Raw genomic sequence first — 15,114 nt, 5'->3', positions numbered from 1 at the left:
GTTTCATCATCGTCATCCTCTTTTCCGAGTTTATCAGCTCATCTCCCTCCTCCCATGTAAATTTCTCATGAAATATTTTTGTCCCCATGGCTGTCCCCCGAAACTGTCACTCAGTCACTCACCAATCTATGGGGCCCAAGAAGCGGTCCCGACTTGATAGGGACGTTGGTGTCAATGGTTTGGGGTAACAATGGGTTAGATTGGTGGATAAATAAGGCCCCAAAGCTGTAGCTGAGACGTCGCCAGTCCATCTCACCCGCTCTCCGTCTTCCTTCTTCCGCTTCCGAGCCGGCGGGGAAGGACGAGCCCTGCGACCGGGCGCCGGATACAGATCGCCGTCGACGGCTCCTTTGAGGATAAGAGCTCCGCCTCCGCTTGCTTCTTCGATCTCAATCGGAGGAGGATGGGAACTTGGGAGGCCGTCAGAAGAGGGCGGTTCTTAATCGCCTTGTTGGTCGCCGCCGCGGCGATCCCGCCCGCCTCCTCCGCGGCTGCCACCACTCTTCCGAAGAAAGCGAAGGCGTCGAGCCCTCCGGAGCTGTTGTCGGAGCTTCCGGTCCACGCTGGTCGCCTGGTCCCGTCCTCCGTTGTCTTCCCCATCTACGGCGACGTCTACCCCCACGGGTGCGCATCGAGATTTGGGCTTTGGTCGATTTATGGTCTCTAATATTTGAATCTTGATCGAATTCGCAGGCTTTACTATGTAGTGATGAACATTGGCGATCCGTCGAAGCCCTACTTCTTGGACGTCGACACCGGCAGCGACCTCACCTGGCTCCAGTGCGACGCCCCCTGCGTCAGCTGCTCCAAGGTCGGATCTCATCCTCATCCCCTTCCATTCCAATTGAAATTTCAACATAATTCCAAGTATTATCTCAAGATTCAAGTAAAAGTTGCACCTTTCCTTTGGATTTGGTGACTTCAGGGGCCTCACCCGTGGTACCGGCCGAAGAAGAGCAAGCTGGTGCCCAGTGGAGACCCCCTCTGCGCCGCCCTTCACTCGGGCATCGCCCAGGGCGAGAACAGCGGTCAATGCGACTACGAGATCCAGTATGAAGACCGCGGCTCCTCCCTCGGCGTCCTACTCTACGACGCCTTCTCTCTCCGCCTCACCAACAGCACCCGCGCCAGCCCCATCCTCGCCTTTGGGTCAGCATCCGATCTCCGGCACTTCACCTTCTCCAAAAATTCCATCTTTGCGACCCATATAAAATGCAGTTGGTACGTGCAGGTGTGGGTACGATCAGCAGTCCGCGGTCCAGGACGCCTCTGCGCCGACCGACGGTGTTCTCGGGCTTGGCACTGGGAAGGTTAGCGTTCTATCGCAGCTGAGCAATCAAGGGGTGACCAAGAACGTCGTCGGCCACTGCCTCAGCGGGAAGGGAGGAGGCTATCTTTTCTTTGGAGACGATTTGGTCCCCAGCTCTCGAATGACTTGGGCGCCCATGTCTCGTATTGGATTCCGGTGAGGTGGCTTTTGCTGCGATTCTGATCGAGTTCGCGGTGAGAATCCTGATGACTTTGAATTGCATCAGGAACTACTACTCGCCTGGGCCAGCAAAACTCTACTGGGGGACACAGTCTCTGGGAGCGAAGCAAATAGAAGTGGTTCTCGATACCGGGAGCACCTTCAGTTACTTTGAGTCTCATCCCTACCAAGCATTCCTCTCAGCTGTAAGTATGAGCTCGCTCGCTCTTTGGATTCAGTTGTTCTGGAATTTGTTCAAAGCAGGGGATTTGATGTATGGGAGCTTGAGACATTGCAGGTGAAGAGTGATCTGTCGAAGACACCGCTGATTGAGGAGTTCGATGATTCGGCCCTTCCGGTGTGCTGGAAGGGGCAGAAGCCATTCAAGTCTGTGAGTGATGTCAAGAAGTACTTCAAGACCTTAGCTCTCGACTTTGTGAAAGGAAAGAGAGCATTGCTTGAACTATCTCCAGAAAACTACCTCATCATCACAGTAAGCATTTACAACATCTCTCTCTCTATCGCTGTCAATCTTACTGAACAAAAGAAAAGAAAACTAAGGATCTTTGATTGCAGAAACATGGCAATGCATGCTTGGGAATTCTCAATGGCAGTGAAGCTGGACTCAGAAACCTCAATGTAATTGGAGGTAAACGGCCCGTAGAGACTGATTAGGAAAAGCTCCTCGTTGTTGTTGTTGTTGATCAAACTTTGGTTGGATTGTTGGGTGTTTTCAGACATATCTCTGCAAGACCACATGGTTGTCTATGACAATGAGAAGCAGCACATTGGATGGGTTCGTGCGGCATGCAACAGGCTCCCCAAGTCTGGAACTTCCTCTCTCTGATGATTTACTACTTCCTTTTACGTGGGTGTGCATGCAAAGGGGTGGGCGGGGGTTCTCATACTGCAACTCTTTTCTGTGTCTTCAAACAGTGCTGATGACCATGGCCTCGAGGATGGTGATCTGTCTCAATATGCCAGCATGGGTGTCCTAAAATGAGAAAGGCCTTCATACTACCACTGGAAAACAGTAAACAGTGTGATTTCTGATACAAGTAATGCCCCCCCTCAGATATGTATGACTCTTTTTGTTGCAGCTCAGATATGTATGATGATAGGGGGTTGTATTTTCCTATTTCTTTGGATGTAATCATAGTAAGACAAAATAAAAGTCATATACAGCAGCACTGGGACAGTTCATGGATCAAAATCATGTCTCTCTTTGGATCATCTACTTTGAATGCACAAACAGAGTGTGTTTGTAGCCTTTAAGCATCTTCTCATGATTCTTTTTGGATCAGCTCTCTTCTGTGCAGGTGGAAAGTACAGCTGCTGCTGAAACAGCATGTTTAGTGTAAATTTTGACTTTAATCTGAATTGAGTTCGTTAATGAGTCCAACACTCATACATGGGAGTGGATTACGGGTTCGTAATGGGATCCGATTTGGTCTGGTTAGACCAAACATGACTCGAGATTTAGATTCACTTATGGTTGCCCATTTTAATGTGATCGGATCGGTTATTCTTGAGTTCGGATCGGATCCGGATTTGGTTAGATCCGTTCTGGATGGCGGTCTTTTAAGCGTTCGCTCTCCCCCCCCCGCCCTCTTAATTGCCCCCAAATCTCCTCCGCTTCCCACTACCTCTCGATTCCAAAACCCTCGCTGGCCTCTTCTACAGATGGATCGATCGATCATGCGATGAAGAAGGAAGAGGTACGGCAAGGCCTATCCCGCCAGAGAGAAGTAGGCGTGCTACTCTACCCTCGTACAATCCTCTATATCTTGTGAATGATCTATTGTTCGTTCTCACCGTGATGCTTCTCGCGTTGAAGTGCGTGTTCAGGGTGATCTGCGAGGCTGCAGATCGAGATCCAGCACTGTCGGAGCCAACCGAACGTCTTCCGTTTCTTGGCTTGGTTCCATGATGAGACCGGCGTCTACTTGGACCTCGAGTTCGCGGTTCAGGTGAGCTTTTCAAGCCTGTGATTCTTGGCTTGGCTTGACGCCCATAATCATGTTATCCATAGGGACATCAAGCAGCCTGTGAACCTGCTGCTGGATATTGAGGGATTCCTAATTACTTGATCTTAGTCGGAATGCTCCCATCTTTTTGCCCATGATCACAGTTGTAGCATATTTGTGCGATCAACCATGCTTCTGATGTAGTTCATCTTGTCAATTATCATCATGAGGGATTCAATGGTGGCAAAAAGTGTTATAACATCATTTTCTATGGCAAAAACCTGTGTTAAGATCTTTCACTTGTCATAAAGTGTTTTAGAACTTTTCAACCTCATTCTAATAATTTGAAGTGTGTTTGTTTTGTTGAAACTCGAAAGTGAAGACCTACGAGTGGAGTTTGATGGGAAATGATCCCTTCCTTGTTCCAAAATGTTGCTGAACTCAAGAACATGAGTTCTCAAAGTCTTGGTACTTGACTTTGGCTGGACTGGCCCTTAGATGGCGTTATCTATATGATGCCCTTGAATTATGATTTGATTTTGTCTTTTTGATGACTCTCTAAACATGTCTTATGTACAAGTTATGTTTTCCCCAAGGTCTTAATAAGCATCATTCCATTTCAGATAACAAACCCTCTTATCCATCAACTTAATGTAGTTAACACTGCTAGTTACAGTGGAAGTGGCATGCACATGTTCATACAGCTCATAAAACCAAAAGTAGTACACTGGGTTGAGGAAAAGTCCAAAATCTGTACAATTCAGAGAAAAAGAAATCCAGAATTCATGTAATCCTGGTTTTACAGGAAAGCTGAAGCCAAAGCTCCAATAAATTTTTGAAGGTTTTTTCGGATTGTGTGAATTCCAAAATTCTTCATCACCCAGGCTACCAAAGAAACCCAACAGCCCACCAACACAGTGGCAGTCAGGAATTCAGTAGGTCTCTGTAGCTACCAAATCCATCCAAGAAACCTATACTTGGCATAAAGTATTGCCACTTTTATAAAGCATCAATTTTTTTTTGGTTTTATTGCCATCAACTAAATGAAGTTTGTTCATGTAGCAGCGAGAATTTAGGGCATTCACTCTATTCTGTACATGTAATGAAATCCATATTTAGATCAATGACATGTCTGATTTTCTACTTTGCTGAGATGACTTAAAATAGCAGATTTTGGATGGGCTGTGCAGTCAAATGCTAAGAGACACTGTGTGGTATTGTTGATTGTCTAGCACCAGAAATGGTAGAGAAGAAGGAACATGATTATGCAGTTGATAATTGGACTTTAGGCATTATTTGCTATGAGTTCCTTTTTGGTGTTCCCCCATATAAGGCTGAATACTAGTATGGCACATTTATATTTAATTCCCCCATACTGCTCCTTGTGTTTGCTTCATTATTATGCTGAGTAGATTTTTCTGATCCAGGATAATGAAAGTTGACATAACGTTCCCTTCCACTCTCTGTCTGATGAAGCTAGTGATGTTATCGGCAACGTAAGTTTGAACCTCCAAAAAAGCATTCTTTAAAGTAAGTTTAGTCAGTGATTTGGAGTTCTGATGTTTGATATCAAATGGTAGCTTCTTGTAAAACAGTAAGATTCATCAAGGTTACTTTCACTTCATTAGATTTTTTATGCTTCCATGGATTTCCAAGAATGATGATCCTTCTTGCATTTGTTGTAAAAGAGTTTTTTAGGAAGGCATATGCTAAAAGAACACTTAAATGTGGTGGTCTCCATTTTCCCCTTGGTTTCTTGATGCAGTGGACATTCCCTCAAACACTTTTTATGACAATCTCTGCTGTAAGGCTAATAATTGGTTTGTGCTAATATAGAAAGATTTTTTGGTTTGATCGCCTGGCGAGATCTTTTTTATGATGGCCTATTTGAAATGAGACCTATGTAATGGTGTGATGTCACAAAAGGGGATCATTACTCTTTGCATAGTAACAATAACTTGCAAGTTACAACTTCTAAGAAGGAATACGAAACATGTTAAATTGTTTCAGGGTCAACAGTCTGTAGGTATCTCTATTTGTCTGTAACTTATGATTTATCTCTTTTTTTATACTTCCAAGAATGTTATGGTTGAAGTTTTTGATCATCAGGACATTTTGGCAGAATATGGGGTTGGCAAATAACATAGCACATGCCTACATCTGCCGGTAATACATTAAAAATTTTTGCATCATATTTTGAGGTCAGATCGTTCTTCCCGTCCAAAGTAAATCAATCTGTGCAGGCAATGGTTTGGTCGGGTGGAACAGCAAGGAGATGCAGTAAGCTTCATCCAAGTAGTTAAAGCAGCACAACTCCTCGAGGATGCTGAGGTAAAGTGCCAATGAATCATTTTTATATTTGCATGTAGGCCCTTCATACTGTTTAAAATATTTTATATTTTTAATAGTGCCCCCATATGAGGAGCTACTTATTAAAATGACATATGAACAATTGGCATATTTTAACGTAAGCAAAATTGCACTAAAATTATTGTAAGAAGACAGCAAACAATGTTTTATGCCTGGCTCACTTTTATACTATTTAATTCTTGGTTTGTTGTAGGACTTTAAGCGTTTATAGTGAAAAAGACATGTTAGTAATCTGCTTTTTTGAAACACCTAGATATCAATATATTACATCCCAATGAATGAGCACTTGCATTAATCTGAAGTCTATAACTGGAGTCATCATCATCCATCCACTGAACAGTCATCAGCAACAGTTTGTCGATTCAAGTTGGATTCATTGTGATCATACACCCCACCCAATCGTGTTTGCCGGGTTATTGCTGGTGTCGTTCTGCAGGTCCGCAGTAACCAGCAATAGCGGGCAAAAGTTATCGAACGTTCATTTACAGTCATTTGCTAAATCTCCCAAAAGGGCCTTTGCAGGTGAACGAGGAGATCAGGGAAGGGGTCGTGGAAGAAGGCCGGCGAGACGGCCGGCAGCCCACCAACTCCCGTGGCGTCCTCCTCGTCGATGAGCCCGACGCCGAGCTCCATGTCCCAGTCGTCGTAGTCGTGGGCGTGGCTCTCGACCTCCCGCTCGCAGGCGAACTCCGACGACGACAGCACGTGCTCCGAGCCGGTCGACTCCCCCGTCAGAGGCGGCAGTGACTCGGGCGAGTCGAAGCAGATCATTGCACTCCTCGGCCCCGGCACGTGCGAGACGACACCCTGTTTTGAGTCCGGCTGAGCCGGCCGAGTCTTCTTGGGTCCGGCTGCCCTTCGGCCCGGGTTGGCTTGCTTTCCCACCTCCCCCTTCTTGTGGTAGATCCGGCACAGCACCCAGTCATCAAGCTGCATTACGAAACGCCAGCGAGAAATCGGATCAGGTACATAGCGGTCTGTATATTGCAGCGTACAACCTCATCTAATTGTTGGGCACGTGTAGGACACTGTTGGCGTACCCGGAGGCTGCGGTTCTTGCGGGCGGAGCGATCGACGTCGGCGAGGCGGTACTCGTGCATGATCCAGTTGGTCTTCTCCCCCTTGGGCGGCTTCCCGGAGTAGAACACGAGCGCCTTTTTGATGGCGACGGGGCGAGGCGAACCGACGGGCTTGTCGGCCCCGGTGGCCTTCCAGTATCCCGAGCCGGCGGCCCGGTTCGGCCGCGACCCGTTGGGGTACTTGCGGTCCCGCGGCGAGAAGAAGTACCACTCCTTCTCGCCGTACAGTGCCATGCCTGCCGAGGAGATCATCAAGACTTCAAGATCCATCTGCACCGCGTGATCATGATCGGACGGGGTGAGAAATGGGCGAGAGAGGGGGAGGACAGGCATGTGTACCTGGGAGCTGCCAGGGGTCGTACTTGTACAGGTCGACATCGGCGATGATGGGAACGGGGACGGGAATCGCCGCGCACCGCCGGCATAGGTAGTGCATCACCAGTTCCTCGTCCGTCGGATGGAAGCGGAACCCGGGGGGCAGGGCCAACTCGCTGCCGTTCATCGCCGCCTCCCTTTCCGTCGTCGTTCTCTTCGCCTCGGCTGTCGTAAGAAGGCGAAGAACGCTTTGGAATTCGGGAGAGTTGAGGGTAGGGAACTTATAGCGTGGAGTGTGGCCTGGATTTACGAAACGTGGCGGAGATCGAGCGGGGAGCAGCAGCGTGGACGGGATTGGGGTGCGCGGATTCTGTCACGGCTGACGTAGAAGGTTGCGGGGCCCGCGTTGTCCCAGTGAGGGGGCGAAGGGACGGCGTCAGCCCGAGGACGGCAGCGGGCGAGGCGGAAGATGGGGACGGCGGAGCGACCGGTGGAAGACGCGGCGAGATGGAGGCGGAGTCGGACTCCAATTTAGGACGGGGGGCACTTAATCAGTGTTTACCTGTCAGCGTCGTGGCACCGGGTATTCCAGGTGGATGCGAAACGTACGGTCAAGATGTTATCCGTTATGTCCATTCCTTGATTCCACACTTGAAAAAGGCCACCCGTTTTTGCACCCATCAGGATTCCGGATCTGAGAGTAACGGACGGAGAGTTAAGTTGATAGTAATAAATTGAATTTATACGTGGCAGGCAGCTACAATGATTGGTGTAGGTCAACGATCGGAGGATGGTCTACGGTTCCACGTAGGATTCCCAAGTGGATGTTTTCTATTCTTTGAGCAAGTGCGGTCTCAGGATCTGCATGTGGGTCGCGGATTCTTTTTCATGGGTGGATCGTGTGTGAAAGGACACCACCCGGGAAAGTTTCAGGATGGTTCGGTCCACCTAAATCGCGGTCGTGACAAGAGACATGGCCCGCAGGCATGACAACAGACGAGATCCGCAGCAACATCTTCTTCTGGGCCAGTAGTTTTATATTATTCGCGAGGCAGGTAAGGAACAAGGGATTAATACCCAATGTTGATGGGTAATGTTGTCCTTTTAATTGGACGGAGGAAGGTGGGGTCGTCGGTCCTTGGTCGACCGCCGCGGCGAGCAGATTACGTGTAGAAGATGCGGCGGTGGCTTCCAATTTGATCTTTTCGTTATTTAACACAAAAAAACGAAAGAACAACCAGTGCTGCAGTCGTCGTTAACATCAGCATTGGGATCACCACATCTTGGTTTGCAGTAGTTTAATTGCGCGGAGTCAGATAGCATTCGTTAATTATATATGTCTTCCTTTTCCCTCGCTAGCTCGAAAGGTTGGGGTATGGGGAGACATCACTGTAGGTTGGTCTCTTCACTTCTGGATTCGCTGCTTCACTTCACTGTGGGTTTACATCAGTGAGTCTAGGAGGAGATCCACAAATTCTATCCGTCAGGCTTTGGTATATGAGGGCATTCAGTATAGTTTTTACTGTTTCCTCCTTTGTGGAATTTATGTTGTTTATAGCTAAGTCTTCTAAAAAAACAACAGGATGAATCTGATGAAATGCATTTTTTTACTCTTCACATCCATGATGCATTTAAATAGTAAGGTTAAGAACTCTCATCTTTTCTCTTTGTTATTGTTATCCATTGACCCCATAGTTGGAGCCACTGCAGCTGGTAATGTTGTTGTTTTGAAACCATCAGAGGTTTTTATAAGAGTGATTGAGTGATCTATTCCTGAGAAAACAGCACTTTTTTGGTACAAAAGTTTGATAAAATACTCTATCCATGTCTTTACTTGCTACCTAAAAGTGTTTCTCCTGTTCAATATTTTTCTTTTCTAATATGTACTGCCTTGGTGTTCTTTATACGTGACATGCTCCACTTATATAAGATTTTTTGATATAGCTATTTCTTCCATTTCAACAATGTGCAGTGGCTGATGGTTCTGTGCACTTAAACCTGTGACATTGAACAATAACAGAACTACTATGTAAACTTTACAGGCAATGCGAGAGTAGGCCATATATCCTGATGACTGCAGCTGCAAAGCATCCAACACGAGCAATTCTGGAGGTTGGAGTAAAGTCTCTTGTTCTTATTGATTCCAATGTTGATACAAGTGTACTGATCATTCTTAAAGGTGAAACATTGAATTCTCCTTGTTGGATAGTAGTGTTCGTTCTTTACTAGCGAAACTAATTTGTCTTTGTTTCTCAGATTGCAGCACGCAAACAGAAGGGATGTGACATTGGACGAGCTTGTATTTCACCGGATTATATTATTACAACAACATTATTTGCTCCAAAATTGCTAAGTGGGTAGCCATTTCATCCTGCTTATCTATTGCTCGATTAGTGACCATGATAATTGCAGGTGGATGCTCTAAGATCAACTTTAGAGAAATTATACAGGAAGAATGCGTCGGAATCAGCAGATCTATCTCGCACTGTGAACTCCAACCATTTCTCGAGCTCGATGAGTCTTTTGGATGGTGAAAAGGTTTCTGGCACGATTGTCTACGCGGGACACCGGAATGAAGATTGCCGGTACGCATCACACGCAATACCATTTTCAATGAGATGGTTCAAGTTATATGTTTGTAACATCATCCCAATGTGATTGCAGAAGAATAACTCCTCTTATTAGATGTTTCGGATGTTTCACGATAATGAAAGAGGAAATTTTGACCCTCTACTTCCAGTAGGGTTAAATGTGATTATTGTTAGTGTCAACAACTTTAAGCCGTGGTCTCGGGGCCGACACGACTGGGTTCGGGCCCGAATGATTAGGGATCTTCCTGGGACGACCCTTGAGACTACTGAAGTGGCCGACTATGGTGGTCCGATCGCGGTTGGACAGCCGTTGTTTTCATCAAGGTGGGACTCCTTGCTTGGACACGCGGTGGGAGGCGTTCCGTCTTCGCACCTGCACACAGGTCGAGTCGGGAGGTTCAACCCGATCCCTCCGACGGTCAAGTCAGTGGATAGTCTTAGGGGGTTTTTCTCACCTTTTTCTCCCTCCCTTTTCTTTATGAGCGCGAGGGTTTTTATAGGGAAGGTTACCGTTGCTTGATGTGCCCGCTTGCAGGGAGTAGGATCGTACTCCTAGCAACGTCTGACATCGGTGTTGGCGTGGCGTGAAGGACCGGGCTTGCGCAAGACATGGCGTGCCCCGTTCGTCGTCATGGTCTACCTCGGTCAGGCGCGTCAAGTCAAACCGAGGCGTGGATCATTATCTTGGAGGAGCTGATGTCAACACACGTCCCATCATTATTACCACTATCAATTATACCTTAAGGTTTAGTCCTTTTATGGCAGATTTTAAAACTATGTTCATATTATTATTCTCATTTATAACCAATTTATAAGTTTTTTTCTTGCTTCTAATAATAGAGAAGATACAAGCCCTTTTCTGGAATCACTATTAGTAGAAAGAATAATGTAGACAATATTATCATTGACATCTTCAAATTCTAGTTCGTTCTCATCACTAAGTAGGTCTCAGATTCAACTACTTAGTCTACTTCTTTAATTTAATTATTTAATTTTTATTTTAAGGCAAGAGTACATTGAGGACAACGAGTGATAATATGATTTTTATTATAACAATAATGATATTGGATTGAAGATGAAATAGTTTGAGAATCAATAGTTGAATAATTTAGACGATTTATGGTTGGACTAAGATTGATGCTGATAATGAGAATTTTGACTTAATAAAACCATTACTTGGGATGGATTGGGAAATAGTTTATTATCAAAAGACTGAGAAATGCTCGACGAATTGGATAAGATTTAATATACTTGTTGATCTCAATGGCTCAGTTAGGAAGCTTCCTCCATGGTGTCGAGGAAATTAACAAAGACTATCCATTGGATGTCATACCTTAACCCATTAACAAATCTTCAAACGTTGATGATTTAGTCCTCTTATGTTTCACATCTAAGTAAAAGTTTCTCAGATCGAGCTAAATACTTTACCATACTAGAATTTAACTATTTAAAGTTTTATAATTGTTTGACTAGTTGGTTTTGAAAGTAGGTTGATAAATATTTTTTCTTAAATTTTTGTTTCATGACTTCCCATTGAGTGATGGGTGGCTCTTGATGATGCTTGAAACTATGTTGGACATGTTACCAATATTTCTTAGCGGATCTTACTAGTTTCAGTTTCTTCAATATCAATCATTTTATACTACTCAAAGTAGTCTTCCATGCTATTTAATTAGTCAACAAACACATTGGGTTAAACCTACCATTAAAAGCTCAATATCTACTTTGGCTCTTTTAGTTATTTTTCCCGTATTGTCTACAAACTGAACTTGTTCGCTCATTACTCGGGTTTGTGGATTTTTAGTAGTATCTAAGAATTTATCGTTAAGGGAAATTTGATCATTAAGAATTATTGGAGTATAATTATGAATAGGTGCCCTATGATGGACCTAGGATTTATTCAAATTGGAGCTTGGGAGTAAGTAAAATTTTTTGATTTAGAAAGTTATAGATTGTGGAGAATGGATATGTTGCTTGACTATCTCAGTAACCTCCTCATTCTTGAGGGTTCAACATTGTGTCATGATTTGCTAAATTAGTCTTAAGGGTATTTCATCTCACTCAGTTGGTTTGGGGATTCATCATGATTGATTTGATTTTTACCTCACATTATAATGCTGCCAATAAATTACCCCTTGATAATAAGATTGTTAATTGTTATAATGTACAAGGTAGAAATATAATATTCCAAATGATTCTCATTTTTTTCCTTTTTTTGTTTTTTTATAATTTTTAATGGTTTAAATTTTAGTAGTGTTATACTTGTAGTTAAAGGGGAGAGAGAGGATAATAAATAGTAAAAAAAAGAGAAGAAAATGTGGGGCGACGTGGGAGAAGAAAAGCAATGAAAATCATTATCTAATGAGATATATTATTTTTCTTTTTAATAAAAATATTAGTAATTTTTTTAAAAATTTACCCGATACCGAGAGCTATTGGTCCATTAATTTTGTAAGGACATTTGCCCAAAGTCTAACTCTATAGGTAAGGGATTGATGTTGGAGGTGCATGGATTCTTGAGTATTGATTAAAGTTTTTGTTGTTGCGATGTGCTCTAATAATAGCGTGGAAAAGTAAAGAAAAAGAGAGGGGAAGAGAAAGAAAAAGATGTATGAGATGAGAGATTAAAGAGGAGAAAAAGAAAGGAATGCGATTAAATATTAGATATTAGAGGATAGAAAGAGACTAAAGAGAGAAAAGTATTGATGTGTTTGATTCATTCATAAACTCCACTGTTTATAGGGGTTTAAAAAGCCTTGGTATAATTAATGAAGATAATGATTCCCAATCCTAATCTACTTGGGAATTAGTATATGTCTTTTAAAAATAAAAAATATGACATGCAAGATACCTAAATAGTAAATAAGTACACTTAATATAAGAGTGCACTTAATAGAAATGGAATCCTTAGAAAGACCAAAAGATTTTTCAATTTCTAGACCAACTAACTAATTGATGACTTTTCATTTTTCAATATAACTTTTATAATTTCTAGGCTAACTAATTGATGATTTTTTTTTTTGTCTAGAATAAATTTTCCTCGGATCTTTTATAAAGCTTGATGGTTCCAATTTCGGGACCTATGGGTTATGGGCTCATCACGTTTTGATACCATGATCAAGCTTTTGACCTTAATGATGAATTTTTAGAAATGTATTAGAAATTCACAAACCTGAGTAATAAGCTAATGAGGTTTGTTGAGAATCTAAGGGAACTAGCTCGAAGAGTAAAAGTGGATGTGTTAGATTTTGATGATAAGTTTAACCCAAATATATTTGTTGATTGGTTAGATAACATAAAATACTACTTTGAGTGGTAGGGAATGATTGATGTTGAATGTGTATGATTTACAAAAATGAAACTGATAGAATCCATTAGGAAATATTGACAATATATCCAACATAGTAGAAAACACCATCTGAGTTCCTCCCATTACTTAATGGGAAGTCGTGAGATAAAAATTTTTTAAAAAATATTTACCAACATACTTTTGAAGTCATTTAATTAAACAATTATAAAATCTTGAATTCTAGTACGACACAATTTAAAGAACTTTTACTAAAGTGTTAAATATAAGAGTATCAAATCTGAAGATTTATTAATGGATTAAGGTTTCATATGAAACAAGAAAATTTTCTTAGTTTTCCTAACACCATGTCGGAAAATTTTCGATGAGCCATTGAGATCGAGAAGTTAATCAAGCCTTATAAAATTCATTGAGCATCTTCTTAGTCTTTCGAGATATGATTGGGGAATTATTATCTTCGTTAATCGATATTTTTATATAGGCAGAAGAATCATTGTATTCATAGAAAGATTTGCTACAATTTGTTATTAAATGGTTCTCATCACTGTATCCGCTGGGGAAATGCTCATCAATGACAATCTTACAAGTAACTTTTTATTGAACTTATGTTCTCTAGATGCATCATACTTCCAAGTGATTTTGGTCAACTTATTTACTTGTATGTTGCACCCAATCATTTAAAACAAATGGACATGCATATCAGATCAAGAACTCCATCCACCATCTGCATAAAGAAAAAAAAAAAAGGAATTGCCAATCCAAATTCATAAAACATCCCTCCCCTCTTAAATTAAAACTAAATTGGCACTATATTTTACATCATTGCTGAATTGTGAGGTGTTCTACGAGGGGGTCGACATCATCATTGCTGTGCTTCTTTCACTGATCAGCTTTGATTACCCAAGTTGACTTGGCTTAAGCATGCCACTTTATGCCTCGTATTCCAACTCCCATGTACACAACAATAATGCTTAATAGGGTTCAACAAGTACATTAAATGCCTCTCTCTCTCTCTCTCTTGACTCTCTCTTATTGCTTTGCTCGTACTCATCTTATCCAAAGTAGCATAGCATTACAATAAAATAATACTTGAAGCTCTTCTTGGCATTCCATACGTGCTAATTTATTTGAGATCAGACGTACTGTAACCAAGTAATGCCAGCACAGCTCTCAATAAAGATCGATACTATGCATGTTGAGTCGGCACTCACTCACACATAAAACCCTCCTCTACTGCTCACCACCTGCATCACTGCTTCCCTGTCATCATCACTTTATTCCCTTCATTTAATTTCTTCTTCTGCCCATTCCATTTCATAAAATGCATATACATACTTTAATTATTTTACATGCATATATGACACATCTCCAGTTCCTCTAAATCATGATTACTGGGAGAGAACAATTGGGATTCGATGCCATTAAAAGCTCAGCAGTCCAATGACGCAGCGTCAATAAGTGCAAGCCCCCCGATCGATGCATGCATCGAAGCATCAGGTGGCGTGCGCTCGCTCGTGCGGTAATAGTTGCGAGTTTGGTGTCGGTCAACGCCGCCATCAATGGGAGGAGAGATGGATTGGATCGACTCTTCTGAGCTGCTCTCCTTCTTTCATCGCAGAACGTGCAGTGCGTACAGAGTCATCAATTGGGCACAGAGAAATGCTCGTCCGCTAATTAATGCACGATGATGGATGTCTTCGGAGCCCCCATCATGTCGACATGGGCAATTGATGGTTCCTCCCGTCCGCCCGCCGTGCGAGTACCCATCCAGCCACCCGCCCCCATGACGTGGGACCCACTAGCGGAGGTCACGTCAACCTCGGCCATAACTGCTGCCTCCCCGGCATGCCGTTGACGAGGGATCGACCACGCGTACGTTTCACCCGTACACGATGAAAAGTATACTCGAATTCGGGTATAAACATGACTGGAATCCGACCAGAGAATAATACTTCGATTGGGTACAAATAAATATGTTTAGATTCGAAAAATAAAGTCTGTTTTTGTTTAAGAGTAG

At 43.1% G+C, this 15,114-nt stretch overlaps 2 protein-coding genes across 4 annotated transcripts; one reads left to right on the top strand and one right to left on the bottom strand.

Annotated features, from left to right (window-relative positions):
• The first annotated feature begins 231 nt into the window (after window positions 1–231).
• LOC135641154 (aspartic proteinase Asp1-like) lies at window positions 232–2,681 on the top strand. The gene is made up of 9 exons (XM_065156253.1): window positions 232–624; window positions 694–811; window positions 926–1,149; window positions 1,232–1,465; window positions 1,536–1,674; window positions 1,767–1,961; window positions 2,045–2,117; window positions 2,206–2,293; window positions 2,405–2,681. Exons 1-9 carry the CDS (start codon window positions 404–406, stop codon window positions 2,469–2,471), a joined length of 1,359 nt encoding a protein of 452 aa, XP_065012325.1. The 5' UTR covers window positions 232–403; the 3' UTR covers window positions 2,472–2,681.
• Window positions 2,682–6,133: 3,452 nt separating this feature from the next.
• On the bottom strand, window positions 6,134–7,428 carry LOC103988074 (NAC transcription factor 32). Of its 3 annotated transcripts, none has more exons than XM_009406585.3 (3): window positions 7,224–7,428; window positions 6,846–7,120; window positions 6,134–6,735 (listed from the first exon to the last, which is right to left on the bottom strand). In XM_009406585.3, exons 1-3 carry the CDS (start codon window positions 7,384–7,386, stop codon window positions 6,301–6,303), a joined length of 873 nt encoding a protein of 290 aa, XP_009404860.2. In that variant the 5' UTR covers window positions 7,387–7,428; the 3' UTR covers window positions 6,134–6,300. The 3 variants fall into 3 exon arrangements, with proteins under 3 accessions (XP_009404860.2, XP_018683208.2, XP_009404861.2); XM_018827663.2 differs by having other exon boundaries at window positions 6,846–7,154; window positions 7,247–7,428; XM_009406586.3 differs by having other exon boundaries at window positions 6,846–7,154; window positions 7,224–7,412.
• Window positions 7,429–15,114: the final 7,686 nt, after the last annotated feature.

The sequence above is a fragment of the Musa acuminata genome, chromosome BXJ3-6, assembly GCF_036884655.1.
Source record: "Musa acuminata AAA Group cultivar baxijiao chromosome BXJ3-6, Cavendish_Baxijiao_AAA, whole genome shotgun sequence".
Taxonomy (NCBI): Eukaryota; Viridiplantae; Streptophyta; class Magnoliopsida; order Zingiberales; family Musaceae; genus Musa; species Musa acuminata.
The sequence above is the reverse complement of the archived record's forward strand: the minus strand, read 5'-3'. Positions and strand labels throughout refer to the sequence as shown.

Bases quoted from the DNA above. Each gene is read 5' to 3' on its own strand.
- LOC135641154 (XM_065156253.1), top strand. From the start codon at position 404: ATGGGAACTTGGGAGGCCGTCAGAAGAGGGCGGTTCTTAATCGCCTTG. The intron at 2,118-2,205 runs GTAAACGGCCCG...GGGTGTTTTCAG, and splicing joins AAACCTCAATGTAATTGGAG to ACATATCTCTGCAAGACCAC. The intron at 2,294-2,404 runs GTCTGGAACTTC...GTCTTCAAACAG, and splicing joins GCATGCAACAGGCTCCCCAA to TGCTGATGACCATGGCCTCG.
- LOC103988074 (XM_009406585.3), bottom strand. From the start codon at position 7,386: ATGAACGGCAGCGAGTTGGCCCTGCCCCCCGGGTTCCGCTTCCATCCG. The intron at 7,121-7,223 runs GTACACATGCCT...TCTCCTCGGCAG, and splicing joins CGACCCCTGGCAGCTCCCAG to GCATGGCACTGTACGGCGAG. The intron at 6,736-6,845 runs GTACGCCAACAG...TTCGTAATGCAG, and splicing joins GCAAGAACCGCAGCCTCCGG to CTTGATGACTGGGTGCTGTG.